The following is a 16817-nucleotide window of genomic DNA, read 5'->3' on the forward strand; positions in this document are numbered from 1 at the left end:
TTGAAAAATTATGTTTGTTAAGGCGCACATTCTAGAGATTTTAACTATGTACACTACCCAGCAAAATTAACGCAAAATCGGTCTATTAATTTTAAAAATGGCTTTAAAAAAATTATTGACGATAAATGCTTTTCTCAGGAAATATTCTGTTGTCGATTAAATCATTTTAATCAGTTAAAGCATCAAAAATTTAATAAAAAAATGCAATTATTGAAACATACATTTTCAAAATGTAAGTAATTCAACCTACGATGATTTAAAATTTGACTTATTTTGAAAGTGGGGGTGTTTAAGAACACATTGTTGGTTTTCGTTCTTATGAGCAATTTTCTTCGAATAAAATTCTCATCTGGCGAACCGTGTCCAGTCAAATTAGAGAACTTTTAAGGAATTAGCTTTGTTGTTTAGTGTGTTGTCTAAACCTGCTGCGGATCAATTTCCTCAACTTCATCTAATAGATATAACGCTTTGATGTGATGCATAATATGATATAAATTAACGGCCATAAGCAATTTCCAATATCATGTTATTAGTTATAATATAAACATAGGTGATACCACAGCTAATGGCGGGCTTAAACTAGTTTACTGATGGTCTCGATGCGGTGGTAAAATTATCAGTTATTCAGTTGGAATGCTATTATTTTAATGGTTATTAAATTCACTGCGTCGGATTGAAGTGCATAATTATGTAGCTCCGAAATTGAAAATATCAGATTGACACGGTAAAATGGTGGATGCGCCGGGTGAAATAATAAAAGACGATTTTACAACAAAATTTATTCCTCAAAGTCGCCTCCACATCATAATTGGAAAACATAGTAACATATGTTATCTAATGATATTTTCTTTAGGACGTCTTCAATAAATACAAAAGGTTTTCCGTTGCAGGTATACAAAGTAACATGCGCTAGACTAGATGATCTATTGGATCTACTTAAACTATTTCGATGTAGCCAGTAACAGTCTTACAACATTCTAACATATAAACTTAAAAATCATTGTAACGAATATACAGATCACTTTTCGGCTTCAATCACATCGAATTGTGGCTTTGGCAAATCAACGCTACGCAGTAAAAAGCACACAGTGTATACTCTGCTCGACACGGTATCACATCCTCTTTCTCTAACACTGTGTGCAACATCTACGTCTTTGCTCTAGAGGGCTAAGCAAACATAAGATTGTCTTCTCACTTTCTCACTCAGAACTCAGTGGATGTGACTCAGGTGAGTGGTTTGGGTTTCTTGATAGGTTTTGGTGGCTGTGCTGGGTATTTTACTGGACTACTGTTGGCAGCGATGTCATCACGGAATGCTAAGAACCCTAGTTGGGCATGAGAGGCTTCATTCAGAGCACGTGATCGGATACAAGCTCGGTATTGGTCGGCGGAGAGTTTCTGACTGCCAGGACCGCCAGAACACACCTGAAAGAGACCATTTTATTACCCCGTCATGCCTGCCAACTTTAAACAAAAATCTAGAGCTAATTAATTATTTCCGTTGACAGAACAATTGCAATTGCAAGTGACAAATCGATGTACTGGTGGTAGTTCGAAGAAAAATGTCGTTTTTCTATGAGTAACAGCCTCCATGCAGCGAAATCGTGTGCATTTGTCACTGTTGACGCCTCCATCAATAAACCAGTTAGGACTAATAAATAAATCACTCGTACCAACCTTCAGGCGCTACATGGGGAATATTTCAAGATAGCAAAGTGTCAAGCAGATTTTTTGCTTGCAATCGAAAGGCCAGATATTTTCGTTGAGCCCCCAGATACTTTAATTCATTTTACATATTGATGCATGCATGAAAATCCCCCAAGATAGAAAACCGAAAGTTTCGACATCGTAAATAACAATCTCGTCTACGAACCTTCGGATGCCAAATATGAAAAATCCCCGGATCCGTGGCTCTGATCACTTTCATACTACTCCTCACATACTTTCTATACAGCATCACATCTTCTCCTCCCCATCCCACAATATCTTCGTCGAAACCACGAACTTTGAGGAAATCGGACCTGAAACAAAGAAATATGAATAGCGAAAATGTTAACTTTATTGTGATAGGTCGTGACTGTAAAATTTCCGTTTATTACGTATTTATTATCATTTTATTGCCAGTAAAAGCGACTGTTTTAGCGTACCGGGGAAAAAACATAACGTAACGTCTGCCAATGTCTGCAGTTTATAGCCTTTGGAATTGGCAGTAAATTTTTTGTTGAACGTCACAAAGTGGTCGAGAAAGGTGCAGAATTCCGTCTTAAATATTAAACCAGATTTAAGCGAACGAAATACGAAACGATCTGAGTAAAAAAGTTGTGTTAATCCACCACAAAGCTACGTCTCGACACAAGAACGTTCTTGATTTAGAGACTCTCGGATGGGATCCAGAAGTGCTGTTTAATTAAAAGGATAAGGGTTTGTCTGGTAAAGAAGATGAGTGAAGTGGATCTGGAAATTTCATCTGAATCCCAAAGAAAAAAGTGTATTAATTCGGGAAAATCGTGTCAGTTTCTATAAAACAATGCCAAGTATTCGCACGCCTTGAAATTCTTCCTGAAGTATGTAAACACATTAAAACTTCAGCGCTAGTTTACCCTCCACATTTGAATGTAAATTGCACCCTCGTAAATCATTAGGAGTTACAATTATTAGGAATAGGAGGTAATAAGGAGCTTGGAAGGAGTGAGGAATTTTTAAAAAGGATGGAAATTCGCAAGTTTGCACGCTATTTGTTTATCGAGATTGCTAGTGCCCTTGAAGTTTTCCAGATTGGAGATTAGAGAAATGGAAGTAATAAATGACGCTGAAAGAAAATGCGAAAATGGTGGAGGCGCCAGGTTGAAAATATCGGTCATGAGGTATTGACCCGAGAGAAAATTTTATTATATTCCGATATCTTATCGAGTTCTTCAATTTTTCAGCTTAATTTTATTGTTTGTTTTTCCGGCATTTACTCAAACTTTAGCTTTAGTTTCCCATTTTTCACTAACTTTCAAGGTTTAGAGGTTTCAGGAAAATTTTAGCACGAGAAAAGTAAAAATGTATATAGGTTTTCGCCATTTTCAGATTTAAATTCACCGAACTTCACTTAAGCATCGAGTTTGTCGTTTTTACAAAACATTTCTAGTATCTAAGGATTTCGGGGATAACAATTCTTACAAATTGCCCACACTAAATTTCCCGGATTTTTCAGCACGAAAGTTCAGTTTAGTTTTTGGATTAAAATTCACGCTAAAATTTCTCTTCTGAGATTTTTATTTTACGGTTAATCCAAATAATAAAATCGTGAAAAAAAATGTCCATCATTTTTAACAATTGTTACCGTTTCGAAATGACAAAAAATGTGAATTTTGAACGTTTCAATCTGAAATTACTAAAAAAGCATAATTTCTAAAATTTTAAGAAAAGATCAAGTCACTTTGGAAATGACAAAGAAAAGAATTTTAAACGTTTCGATTTCAAATTAACAAAAAAGCAAAAATTCTAAAATTTCAAGAAAAAATCCAAGCCACCTTTCATATTGACAAAAAAAGTGAATTTATGCTAGAGTTATTCCATTTATTAAACTTGTAGATTAGTTTTATACACAGGGTGTTTTTGCGAAAAAACAAAAAGAGTGGTAATTCTTTGTCACAAATTGAGCCTATTAACAGAAAATTTTTTTAGTAAAAGTTTTTCTGTTTTTGAGATAAAATTATACAAAATTTAAATGAATTTACTTGGGCGCTACTGATTTAAAAGTGAAAATAATAAATCGAGTTGCTGGTTGTTTTGGAAACAAGTCAAGCGTTTTTTGCCAGTGGTGTAGAAACTACGTAGATTGGGGTTAATTTTACCTTGTCTGTTTTTGATTTAAAAATTGGTTTTTCTACATAATATATTATTAAAAATCCTTTTTTTTTCATCAATCCCAATTTTAAGATGACAAAATTGTTTATTTAAATTTCGTTCTTCGCATATAAATTTTATAAGGGTCGGTAAATTAGTGCAATACACAAGATCTGGTATTACATAGAAACAAAACGTTTTTTTTTTTTTACTTTATGTCATTGTTTTACACATTAAGTCACCCATCTTTTCCGCATATTAGAAATTCCGGACAATTTTTTTTATCATTTTTGAAATTGGGCTAGCCGTGAGTTAGTTCTCAGCTCGAATTTATCGTTGGCAACGTTTAGAGATTTTTTTAAGTGCTTACCTGTACTGACACGTCATCCCGTATCCAAAATCCCTCCAAAACCCCGTGTCCCTGGAAATCACCAGCTGATCGTTCTCTGGAGGGACGTCTCTTCCTTGTAGAGTATAAACCACGTGTGGATTATACAGGCTGAAAACCACCGGATAGTACACCTTCTTCCCCGCTTGAGTGTTCCACCGACACCTGTCCAAGAAGCGTGCACTGAACACCACGTCAACGTCACACATAAACAGAAGAACGTCTTTCTTATCACCCCACACCCGCTCCGCCCCCACTCGCAAGCCTTTCCCTCGGGAGAACGTCTCGTTTAAAGCTAACAATCGGAGATTATTGGCGTTACCACCGCTGTTCTTTGTCATAAGAACACGAGACATGATAGCACGGGCTTCGGAGAGACCCTCTTCACCGAAGTAGACGACAGTGAGATGGACACGTCGGTCGTTCTTAAGACCGATTTTCACGAACTTATCCATGAAACCCTGGAAAGTGGCCGTGCGCCCGGACAGAGGGAGGATGATGTGAATGAGCTCCTTGTCGCGAGAACCTGCTAGAACTTTCGTGGAGATGGTCTGCACGGGCGCAAAAGGTCGAAAAACCACGACTTTGGTGAAGCTCCCCGTCATTGTTTTTCGCGCACTTTTAGTCCGAAAGTACAACTCGTATTGAGTCCCCGTGGTGGGTTCACCGCGATACAACCCCTCGAGGAAGTCGTCTAAAGTGTACTTATTTATCTTCTCGGTGATGTTCTTGTTTAGCGTCTCGAGGGCCTTCATGAGACTCTCGAGGAGATCCTTTCGCTTAAAACCGATGGGCTTTTCCACTACCCTCTTTCCCAGACCTAATTCTATGGGGTAAACTCTACTGTATGTGAAATGATTGAAAGGGATAAGCTCGTATTCGTTATTGAGGGGGATACCATGGAAGATTTCGGCGGACATTGCTTGTTTCTTAATGAAGTTGGCGCATTCGGTGTTGGTGGGAGTCGCTGGAGAAGAACCGGAAGAATTGCTGTTGAGAGTGTTGGAGTCTGGGGGCGGCGGCGCGCGAAGGTTGCCTGAAAAAATCGAAATTTTAGTCGGGGGTGGTTCACAACATTTTACAATTTCACCAATACATTTCCGCTTTGTTCGAAGAGTATTGAAATGCCCGTTGAATTAATCTTTTTATATCTGTTCAAACGTTTCCAATTATGATTAAATCTGATTTTCCATTGATGCTGCGGCAGCAACGAAAAGTAATAAATTATAATTTAACAAAATCACTGCGATTTCAACAGTTTTAAAAATCAAGAAATGCGATTTTGATCTACGATCTCATTTCCTCGAAAGTTCATAGGTGGCATGCATGGTGTGAAAATCAATTTTGAAGTTTTCAGCAGTTTCAGCTCCGTTTTAATGAAGTTGACACCTTTTTATTTCTATTTTTAAGCCGACGAAGGGTTGGATTTGATAAATTGGTTCCTGCACTAGAAATGTACTCAGTCTAGTGTTCAATATAAAAATCAGTTCGGTCCGTTCAAAGCAAGGAAACTGGTTCGGTGGTCGTTTTATTGTATTAAATTGAAAGGACTAATCTCAATTATGAAAGTCGGAGCTAATCCGCTGCTTGGCTGAACTTCATAACTTAAAACTCGTGCCTTCGTTAGGAAAAGCTTCATCAATATTTATTATTCCATAACCAGTTACGTCGAAATTAATTTCCAGGGCCAGACGAGTTGCTGTTATTAATTATTTAGACAATTAGCAAATTGCGACTGGGGAAAAATTATAATAGATAAAGGGTTTGGATTAATTCGCACAATGAATTTTTTTGGATAACCTGTTTTCAGTCAATTTGTCTGTGTTTGATCTCTATTGATTTCCTTCAGTAGCCGACATTACGACCATATTGACGCCATTATTTAGCGGATGTCACCCAGCATATTGCGGCATAGCGTGGCGCATAGTTTATGTTTCCGACTGTTCGTTTATATTTCCTGCCGACGTAAATATCATCCCGAAAGCTTAAAATACGGTGTACAGATTCGATCCGAGATATTGGTTTTGTACATTGCTTAATAAATCATATCGAAACTTTCTTTATATGACGCAATAAAATTTCACACCAGGCTGGGTCCTCAGACGATGTGGGAAACGCCTCTGCGATGATTTATCAACGGTAATCGCAGCCGGAGAAATCCCGGAATCCAATATGGACGCACCAAACTAGCCGACAATTTCGAAAACCTTTCGTCCTTTGTAATGTTAAAAATTCCATTTTGCTACCACCCAGTTTTAATTTAGTTGCAAATTTCAAAAAATAATTTACAGTGCCGACTCCTCATTTGAATTTTTTTGTGCGCTTACCCCCTGGGGAATAATGAAGGTTAACACGGCCTTCATTTCCATCCCCATTATAATAAACATCTGACATTCTCCTCCAGATCAATACAAAATGGTCTCTTATCCATGCAAACTCTGAAAGCTGCAGCGCGGACAAACACTCAAGTGAAAGCTCGAGCTTTTGATATACTCAATTTTTGTGACAGGAATTTCGGTTTTCACAACTACGCTTTTTTATTTTCGGGATCAGAGGAAGTTTGTTCTTTTACGGAGGAAAAATCTCATCTACTTCGCTTAATTGGGAAAGCAAATCGAAGTTGGATTGCACCATATCGAGAATTCTAGACACGCTATAGCGCTGCGGTATTCTGTAGAGAGCGGGTTTTTCACTGAATCGATAAGCTTAATGGGTATGGTTTAAGTAGTGAGCTTTCGGTTGTAAACAACGGAAAAGAAAATTATTTTTACACCAAACACTTGGATGTCGGAGTTTTTTTCTGGCGCCTCCACCAATTCTGCTTCAAAAACTGTTATTTTACCCACTTGCAACGTCTTACAACTAATAAATTACCATTTAAATTAAAACCATCTTCGTAAAGCTCCCCAAACTCTCCCCATCCGACTTTTAAATCTAATTAGAACATTGCGTTCAACCACTAGTTGTGAGTGATTCGAAACGTCCGATCTTATTACCAACACTGTGACCCTTCGCTGCCCCAGAAATGTCAACAAAATCCCCACTTATAATTAGTCAACACTGCAAAGCTCCCATAAAAACAGATAACTTCATCGACAAACTTCGACGAGCAATTGTGATGAATCAGATGCTGCGAGGATATTTGGGAAAAAATCACATTAACGTTAATTTCCGGTGTATTTGAGAGAACTGCTTTGCCTCAAGCAACGTTAATTATTGAGCACTCGTGCACTGATGATGCGTTATCACATTTAATCGCTTTGAAGTCATGTTGTGTGTATGTAATCGCCATAATCCTGTGTAATTTAGTTGCAGCAATGTAATCAGTTAAATGTTGTTAATAAATATGGTGGGTTAGTGAACCAAGATCATGTTGGCCGCGGTACACACCTAATTAATGTTGTTAGAAAATCCTCTTTAAAAATATACAGGGCGTTCTGTAGGCAAGAATGGTGGAGGCGCCGGGAGAATCTTCTGCTCGAAAAACCCGAAATGAATTCAAATTTCTCACGTGTGAAATTCCGCTCTCTCTCTAATTTAATTTCACGGATACACCTCGAGTTTTTGCAACGGGAAAATCACTTCCAGACTAATTACAAAATATAATGCACCTCCAGTTCCAATCCCTCGTCAAGAACATGCTCAAAGAACGCCATTGAACGCGGATTTCCATACACCTGTTATGAAGTTGTGTACATAAGTTGAAGCACAGAACACATCCAATGCAGAAGTGCATTACATGCACTAATTGACAGGAACTTTACAATAGATAACGATCGTGGAGTTTGAATGGAAACGTGCGCTAGAGTGCAAAGAGAATTTTCGCGCCACTTTTACAATTTTCCGAGCAGCGACTGTTTATTTTTCTCCGCTCGCTAATCTAACCCGAAAATTTTATTTACATTTCTTCGCTCCAACACTTAAAAATTGTCTTAAGATTAACGAGTTTTCATGTCTAATGCATTCCCGCACGTTATTTTTTGTATTTTTTAAGCCAGGAAACTGCTTTGATCACGAGAGGATCATTTATTAAATTTTTGCTTGTAGAAGAGAGGAAATTTAACATCTAAATTAGAAATGGATGCGACGAGAGATTTTTCAAAAATTATTGCCATCGATTGTTTCCACATCATTAGTTTTTTGTTGGGGCTTTTATCTGGGTCAAAGTCGTTGTCCATGGGTCATTTGTAACGATAAGCATCAAGGTTTGGACATTTTTACATGTCACTTAGAGCCCGGGAATGTCTCCTTTCAATTGCCGTTCGTGTTAAAACGTAGTCTCTTTGAAATTATTTATAATAAGTATAATAATCATCGTATTATTATCATCGGTATGTTGTTACTGATAGTACAGCGCCCGTTATCGCTCGGTCAAATTATTTTTTTTTAAATTACACCTAAACCAACTTCCGCTCTTTTATCTTCGATCTCGCCACTTTAAGCGTCCGCTTTGGTGCCCTTTTCCCCGTTGAAAACAAAAAGAACCCCCGACAAATTTATGTTAACCTCCAGAGGGAAACATTGTACACACTTATATTTCCACCATAGGCAACATTTACCTTTCGTTAAAGGACTCCTAAAAAAACAAAACCTCTCCGGGTCGATTCTCTGCAGCAACATTTCTTTTCGTATTCACGGAAAGTAAACAGGACTCACCGTTTGTGAGCTGAAGCAACTGAAGTTTAAGTGCCCTAATTTCAGCCGTCAAGCGCTCAACTTCTTGTCGATTTTCTTCTTCCCGTTGCTGTAAAAGCTGCTGATATGAAAGACTATTATCACCGGCGTTGTCGTGGCTTACTCCAGCTTGATTAGCTATCATGGTTGAACCTGGAACGAAATTTCAACGGGATTAATTGGGGGCTTTTGAGAATTGGAGTGGCAACAGCAAAGTTCGATTATAAACAAGCTTTTAGAAAGATTTGGAAATTTCGAAGAAAGTGGAAAATTTCGAAAAACTGATAATTTTCAGTTCAAAACACATTAAAAGTATTTTTGTTGTTGCAACAATGCAGTTAATTACCTTGTTTTTATTGTGTTTTATGAGGAAACATAAAAACACAAGTTTGATAATTACGGTATTTTGCGCCGTTTATCTTGTTCTTTCTTAATACCTGTCACACGCAGTCTCCATATTTATAATTAATCGGATTAATTTCTGAAATGTAATTGTCGTGTCTGGGAGGCCTTAAAAGCAATAAATACCCAACTCCGTCTCTCTTGTGATTAGTGGGCGATTATGGCCATTTTAGAATGTAGACCACAATGCAAACGAACAGTAGAGACGGTAATTTACGCTGGGGCTTAAGCTAATGGTGCATTTAGGTCTAGGGCACACTTGTTCAGCCGCAGGACAAACACGCCCTACATGACAGAGGGCCATTAGCCAGGTATTTACATACTTTATTGTCTCAGATTAATTCGGAAGTGAAGCGTCGGGATGCGAGCGCACAATCCCTTTTACCGGAAACGAATTTTTTATTCTGTGTATACGCGGCTTAAAAAAGTTGAAGAAGACGCGCAAAGGGTAATAATTTCAGCTTATCGGAAATATTGCGTGTTTTCGGACAGATAAAAGTGGCCGGGATAATTTTAGAAGGTTCGGAATGTGGAAGCTTCCAATGCATTATTTATGACACGAATTAAATTCGGCAAAACACACATTTATTTCGGGGATTTTCCCGGTATTTTACATGCAAAGGCGCCATCTTATGAAGGTTAGCTTTCACGGATATAATGGCATTGTGCCGCAAGAATGCCTCCATTAAGAGCTGTATTCTTTTTATCTTCTTCATATAAAACGCTTCTAAGTTAATCGCGGAACAGCCGCGAGGGCGGCTTTTACCAATTTGCATTCATCTTTAGTTGTAGGGGGCAATTTGCGCCCGAGCCATGGGGTTATTGAAAATAGTACTGTTGCTTACTCCCGTTTAATTATCGGGAGATTCCTCCAGGATTGTTTTGAATGTTTTATGGACACATTAAGAAATTAATTAAACTTAAAAGAGAGGAGATGGCCACAACTGATAACAAGTGTCGTAAATCTCCCTCTGCAGCCAGTTTTAAATTACGACCGCCGACTACAATTTAAGATTTGATCCTGTTGTGCTTAAATATATTTTCCATTAACAGAAGACAAATTCTTTTTTGTCGCGAATTTTAATTAAAGTCACCCCGTGCGACGAATCACTCTTAATTGTTTTATCAAATCCACCCCGAGGTCGACTTACAAAGAAAAGTAATGTAGTTAATTTTAAAGGAGATTTTTACAAAAAAATCGCCGCACGGTGATTGCTTAGGTGAAAGTTCTAATTTCCTTCTGTCAGAAACACGTAAAAATAATCGGCAGTGATTTGGAATTTGTGGTCGGATGTTTGCTGTCAACACTAATGTGTTTTACCAACGGTGGAGGGTTTTTCTGGCATGTTATGCGGTTTGTAACCGGAAATGCGGAATGTTGCAAAATCGGCGATAAATATTGGAGGCGGCCAACATGCGCAACTTAAGGAAAAAAACTGCACGGAAAATTTTGTTTTGGTTTAATTACCGCTTCAACTTTATTATTCAAGCGAGCTCAAAATAAAACAACACTAATTTAATTATCTAATTAGTAATTTATTATTAAAATCGATACAACGCACCGAGTTCGATGCGGTCGGAATTTATAAGTTTGTAATTGTTTCTGACGGGAAAAACGCCGGCTGGATCAGAATTAGAAGCGAAAAATTTTAGCCTGGTCTTTAATTCATATAAAATTTAGAGGATTCTATGTTGCAAAAGCTTTTATTCTTTGCCTTTTCTTTAAATATATTGGGTGTTAAGTTCTTCCGTTTTCTTGATGCGAAGTTATTAAAGCTGTAGGGGCGTGGCAAAATGTGTCATCTTAAGCAAAAATGTATAAAAAAATTACAACCATTCCTTTAAAAGTTGTCAGTATTTTTCAATAATATTCTGAAGGTCTCAAGATAACGTATCACCTTAAAAGCAGACCACCATCAACAAGTACTTAACTTTTCCACTATTATCAATAAAAGCCGCCAATTTAGATTAAAAATTCAGCCAATAATTATTATTCATTTATTAATTTTGCAACTTATAAAAGCACCCACGCACGGTAAAAACCTTAGTTTTCTTGAAACCACAGACCAAGATGTTGGCCTTACAATTCTTCTTCATTTTGGTAAGAAATAATATCCGTGGAAGGTTCTTCATAATCTTTCTAGCTTCTGGGAAGTAGCATTTTTACTCTGGCAGATGATTCCTCAGAGTCCGGGGGTGATTCTTCAGACTCCATGGGTGGTTCCTCAGAGTTCGGAGGTGGTGGAGGTGGTTCAGGCGGTGTTGGCATAGGCAGTGATACTAGTATCTCATTAGGTGGTGGTACTAATGGAAAAATCGATGGTATCTCGGATGGCATCTACTCCATTATACAGGTGAATCTTCATTTACTTACCGGTATTATTATGGATGGAGACCAATGCCTCACGGATTTGGGGAAAAAAGTTGCCTTCACAATAAGTGCAACAATTCAAGACATCATTGACACGGGAGTTTCCGTTCCGAAGAATATCTTCAAACACATAATCTACATGATTCCTGTGTTCTTTGGAGGCGACAAACTAAGAAATAAAATAGACAACTTCGAAACGTGCGTAGGCCAAAACACCAATGCCAAGATGGTTGAAGAAGGTATCCTAAACACGTTAACTTGTGTAGGAGATGCTGCATTTTCTCAACCTTCTGAGAAATTAATTGTGATCAGTAATGCTATAAAGACGCGATTTGATGGTTTACCAGGTAGACTGGCAAAAATTCAGAAGGCCAAGCATCTATTTGCATTTTTGAAAGAAACTTTCATCTTTATGGGGAGTGAAATTAAATTTTTAATACACTTGGCATTCAAAGGAATAGGCTTATTAGGAGTTCTAGGCACAATAATGGGAAAGGTACCACTCTGCTTTGCTAAAAATGTAGCATGGAATCTGGTCGAAGGTATATCTGGAGGTGTAGAAATCGGAAAATGTGCCTTCAAGTCCTAATAATTTTGCACTTTAATTAACGTAGTTCATAGAATAAAAACTAAATTGACTTGCTTGACGTAAATTAGAAATTTTTTAATTAATTTGTTAAGTTACATGTAGAAATTTGATGCCCAAATAAAGTATTTTGTTACACATAATTTGTTTTTAAGTCCAGATTTGTTGGTATAAATATTTTGATCTTCCTCTCCTACAGTCTGTTGACAATCTGTCTGTTTTTTTCGGCGTTACCTTGATTTTTTCGTTTTTATTTATTCCTTTCGTAGATTCTTTGTTTTATATTTCTATTGATAAGGAAAATGAGAATTGTTCTAATTTTATCCTTTAAGATCAATACTTTTGTCCTCTGCATTGTTCTTGGTGTCTAAAATTCCTATGACTAAAAAAGTTTGTCCATGTGATAGGAATCCAATTAGAAACTTCTTTTATAACTCCTCGATAATAAAACTTAGACCGATAGTTTGTAGTTTCCCATTTATAGATAGCTATAATGTATCGTTTCGTCTAACTGAAGCACTCCAAACTTAAATTAAATTGGGATCTAATACTCAAAACAAATACAAACTGCTGTATTCTAGTTAACTTTCAGGCTTATCACCACGAAAAAAATTCATCATGTTTTTGACACTTTTAATAACGCACGAAATCCGCTATAAACGTTTTCTTTGTTTTCATATCCAGCACCTGTAGTTCTGATCAATCCCCGTCAACGTCAATAATCGATGGCAAAATATCGCAAATTCCGCAAAACACTATCCAATTAAATTTAATTAAAAGGTCTTGCTTGAAAAAATCTCTTTACTATTCACCTCATCTTTCGTACTATCTCGAGCAATAAAATCCACGCCTTTGCTCAAAATAAATTTCCACTAACATCGAATTTCAATTCTCCATTTTAAAATCGCCCCTTTGTCAACCTCTGTACAAAGCTCCACAAATGTCATCCACTTCGCATGCAGATTGAATTCCGGTTATTGATTTTATTGGTAAGTTGTGCGAATAGCTTCATTTCTTGTTCCATTTATGTTGTGCTGATGACCTGCAATAACAACCAAATCTGACGTGAATCGTACAAATGCGGTAGCAGTTAAGAGAGGTTTTGTCGAACTGCTGTTTCGAAGTGGAACGGATGATGGGTATTTGTCTTGCTGGATTTAGTTTTCCTGCTCACATATTGTTTTAAGACAGTGGGAAGTAGTGCAGACGAAACACTTTTTATCTTGCAATTACTTAGATCATAACACAACATTGCTCACAGATCGATTCTATTGATACAATCAAAGGAAACATAAATCCATTAAATCGGTTCGGTTTTCCGCACATTCAAATGTGCATGTTGTCTATGCAGGATCTAATTAACGATACCTACTACTAATCAATGTTCCACTAACCAATTCCTCTGTTATATTAACTGAAACAATGACGATGCATGTTCTAGTAATGAACCAGAACATTGTGACTGTTTATCTTCGTGGTTGCGCTAATGCTAAACAGAGTCGTGAAGTGAGCTAGAAAATGTTGCAGTTCGTATCAAACAATTACTGTAGCCGCCACCAAATACCGTGTTTATGACTTAATTCTGGCCCTAACTGCACAAAGGGACAAGATCACTACAGTAGTTGATTCTTAAATCTTGGAATTTATGGCAGACATCGATAAATCCCTGTCTGATGGTCGGTTTTAGTTGTATGGAGGGGTGTAATTTGCTTGTTTCAGGTTTTTAGGTTTTTGGCTTCTTTTTCGATACGATATAATCCTCATACATAAAACAGCAATTTCGTGTATAAATGACAGCAGCCCTTTATTATTTGAACCCCCCACGTCTCAACTATCTGAAATTACAAACTAACATCGCGCAAACAAGCCTGAATGCATGCATAAACACTAAAAAGCAAACACGATCTGTTTTCTTAAAACAATGGTGATACTTCAGAATAATATTCAAACTATCCGACTCCTTTCCTGTACTGCGAATTCTTCCAGATCGATATAAATGCGAACCGGATCTGGAGAGCTCGTGAAATATTATATGCTCGGTATGTTAATTTTATCTGTTCCAAGAAACGGAAGGATAACAATGTAAAGCTATTTGTTCACGGTCAAAATTTGACATGTTTATTAATATCTGAGGCTAGCATTGTGTGAGGGTTTTTCTTCCGACTCTGAAATCATCAAAACACACATTAGCTAGAGTTAATTACAACAGTTGGCCTCTGTCGAGTCAATTACAACCCTCGTGCTTTCAACTTGAGGGTAGTGTACCGATGTATTTCATTTTAATTATAACAAAGTCGGGGCGAAGAGGACTGAGAAATTGTTTCCGGTGGTGTCGATCTGACATGATTTAAAGGAAATGAAAAGTAGTAGTCAATCTACATTTCTCCCACTTCCTGCAAACTCGACAACTTGCTTAACCTCTCTCACCCTCGTCAACTGACAATTACTTTTATCTGTTTCAACAGTGTTAGCACAGCTTGAATCAAACTTTGTCTGGAAGCCCCCAAAAAAAATGATAAATGTCACTAACATTGCTTGGTTTTCTTTCACACAAAGAAGCTCTTACCTGCTACTACTCCCGGTTGTGATTCTGTCTCTTCCATTACAGCGGAAGTGTCTAATCCGCCGAGTCCGCAACGGCTCAGGAATAACAAGCTGATCAGACTGAGCGAGCAGACAAGAAGTAACAGCCGCGTAACCAGCCGCATACCCAAAAGGCGCATCATCTCAGTGCGTGCACGACGCTTCCTGGGGGAAAAACAGAAAGGTAGGATTCTTTTTTATTTCCACGTCAATTGTCTAAAATTAAAAATCATATTTCGTTGGGAATTGCTCCCCCCGCACTGAACACGACTTTCCATGTAACAATTTCCCGCCAGCACCTGTTCTCGGCTCGTAAACCCAAAATCAAATTCGTTAATAATCTCCACTCAATTTTCCCGTTGACATAAACCCACTTCATATCAGAGCTGATAATGTCACACTTAACACGAAATTGACGCGGTGTTACAGAACTGTACAATATCGCATGCATTTTACGACCATTGCAACTCACGAAAAGAAGCGATTTCACTGAACCCGCCGAAAAACGTGCCCATGGAAATTTTCCCGGAAACGTGTCCGGATTATGGAGCTTATTAAGCTCATGTCTTGGAAATTGTTGGGAACCGCAACAGAGGCGCTCTAATCTTGTTAAAAGTCCCTATGCAACTTGGTCAAAAAAAAACGGCGTGTTTTTCTCATGGAAATTCGCCTCCACATACCATCACGTCTCTTTGATACGCGTATTTTCATAGGCAAATTCTGTCGCGTTGACATTTCAATATTTTCGTCTTTCTGAATATTTATTTGACATTTTTTGTTGTGTCGTCAAAGGCGAAGTAAATTTCCGGATCTGCGAGATCTTAGAACCCCACAATCGTTGCTTTATTTCCCCGAGGACATGGAAAATATCAATTTCGTCGGCGTCGCAGTCGCAACATTTTTACTTTATTGCCGAAGCCGTTTGGGTACAAATTGTTAGTTTGTTCGAGATTACTTTATTACGATCGCTTATAGCTGGATCATCCCGAAGTGGTCTTTTATCTTGAGCAAGACAGGGAAAACAAGAAATATCACAATTAATACATTTTTCATTTGGAATTTTACGCTTTTAACACACTGCGCTTGTTAGTTAGGCGCCAACAAAGTGCGTCACATTGCTCTTTTAATGGGAAAACAAAAGAAAGGCTTAACAAGCTTCTCCAGCGAACGTAACGTAATATCTTGTTGGGGTAATTATGACTTCAAAATCGATATCAAATGTCAGAGGTTTTTGTTTAGAGAGCGAGGAGAAAATATTTTCACTGACGTTCAAAACTCTTGCACCTTCCACAACATTTTTGTATTTTTAGAACAGGAAATAGAAATTTTAGAATTTCTTTTTCAGTACGAACCAAAAATTTTCAACTTTTTTTTAATAAAATTCGTATCTTTGTTGGTTTTTAAGTTATGACAATGAAATTTACGAAGGTCACTATTTCTAAACAGTTCATTAATTGCACCAAAGCACAAAATTTTAGAACAAGAAATAGAAATTTTAGAATGTTTCATTTCAGAACTAACCAAAAATTTTCTACTTTTTTTTAATAAAATTCGTATCTTTGTGGGTTTTTAAGTCATGACGATGAAATTTATGAAGGTTCCTACTTTTAAAGTGTTCATTAATTGCACCAAAGCACAAAATTGTAGAACAAGAAATAGAGATTTTAGAAACCCAAGATTTTTAAGTTTAAAGTCCAGTTATGCCCATACTTCAATTTTGATATTTATTATACAGGGTGATTTTTTTAAAACGGCAGGCGTTGTAGAATTTTTATTTATGAACCGATTTCAAAAATTTAAAAAACAAATTAAATGGTTTTTAATTTACTATAAACTGATGATTTTAAAAATTTTCTAAATGTCTTAGTATCTTTTGGGCGATACTCAACTTTCTTATTTTAAATTGGAACACATATTTTTTTTTCATAATTTGGAAGATATTAATTTTCTTGATTCAGAAATGTGCAATATGTTCTACT

The 16817-nt window shown here is 37.1% G+C and overlaps 2 protein-coding genes across 9 annotated transcripts in view; one reads left to right on the forward strand and one right to left on the reverse strand.

Moving 5' to 3' along the window:
- Window positions 1-764: 764 nt before the first annotated feature.
- The window catches only part of Csgalnact (Chondroitin sulfate N-acetylgalactosaminyltransferase), a 29779-nt gene continuing 13726 nt past the window's right edge, over window positions 765-16817 (reverse strand). For 5 of the 8 annotated variants that reach the window (XM_088034294.1, XM_088034292.1, XM_088034293.1 and 2 more), the window contains 5 exons: window positions 14822-15003; window positions 8879-9049; window positions 4205-5258; window positions 1874-2021; window positions 765-1425 (listed from right to left, as the gene is read on the reverse strand). In XM_088034294.1, the coding sequence (XP_087890420.1) occupies window positions 1225-1425; window positions 1874-2021; window positions 4205-5258; window positions 8879-9049; window positions 14822-15003 (1756 nt within the window). In that variant the 3' untranslated portion in view covers window positions 765-1224. The remainder of the gene's footprint in view (window positions 1426-1873; window positions 2022-4204; window positions 5259-8878; window positions 9050-14821; window positions 15004-16817) is intronic. The other 3 variants (XM_088034298.1, XM_088034297.1, XM_088034295.1) reach the window with 1 other exon arrangement.
- Window positions 11309-12398, forward strand: LOC148175789 (uncharacterized). Its single transcript, XM_088034299.1, has 2 exons — window positions 11309-11399; window positions 11443-12398. The coding sequence occupies exons 1-2, from the start codon at window positions 11370-11372 to the stop codon at window positions 12256-12258; spliced, it is 846 nt and encodes a 281-aa protein (XP_087890425.1). The 5' UTR covers window positions 11309-11369; the 3' UTR covers window positions 12259-12398.

This window comes from Gnatocerus cornutus, chromosome 4, assembly GCF_029298725.1.
Source record: "Gnatocerus cornutus isolate USDA-ARS CGAHR chromosome 4, icGnaCorn1.1, whole genome shotgun sequence".
In the NCBI taxonomy this organism is placed as follows: Eukaryota; Metazoa; Arthropoda; class Insecta; order Coleoptera; family Tenebrionidae; genus Gnatocerus; species Gnatocerus cornutus.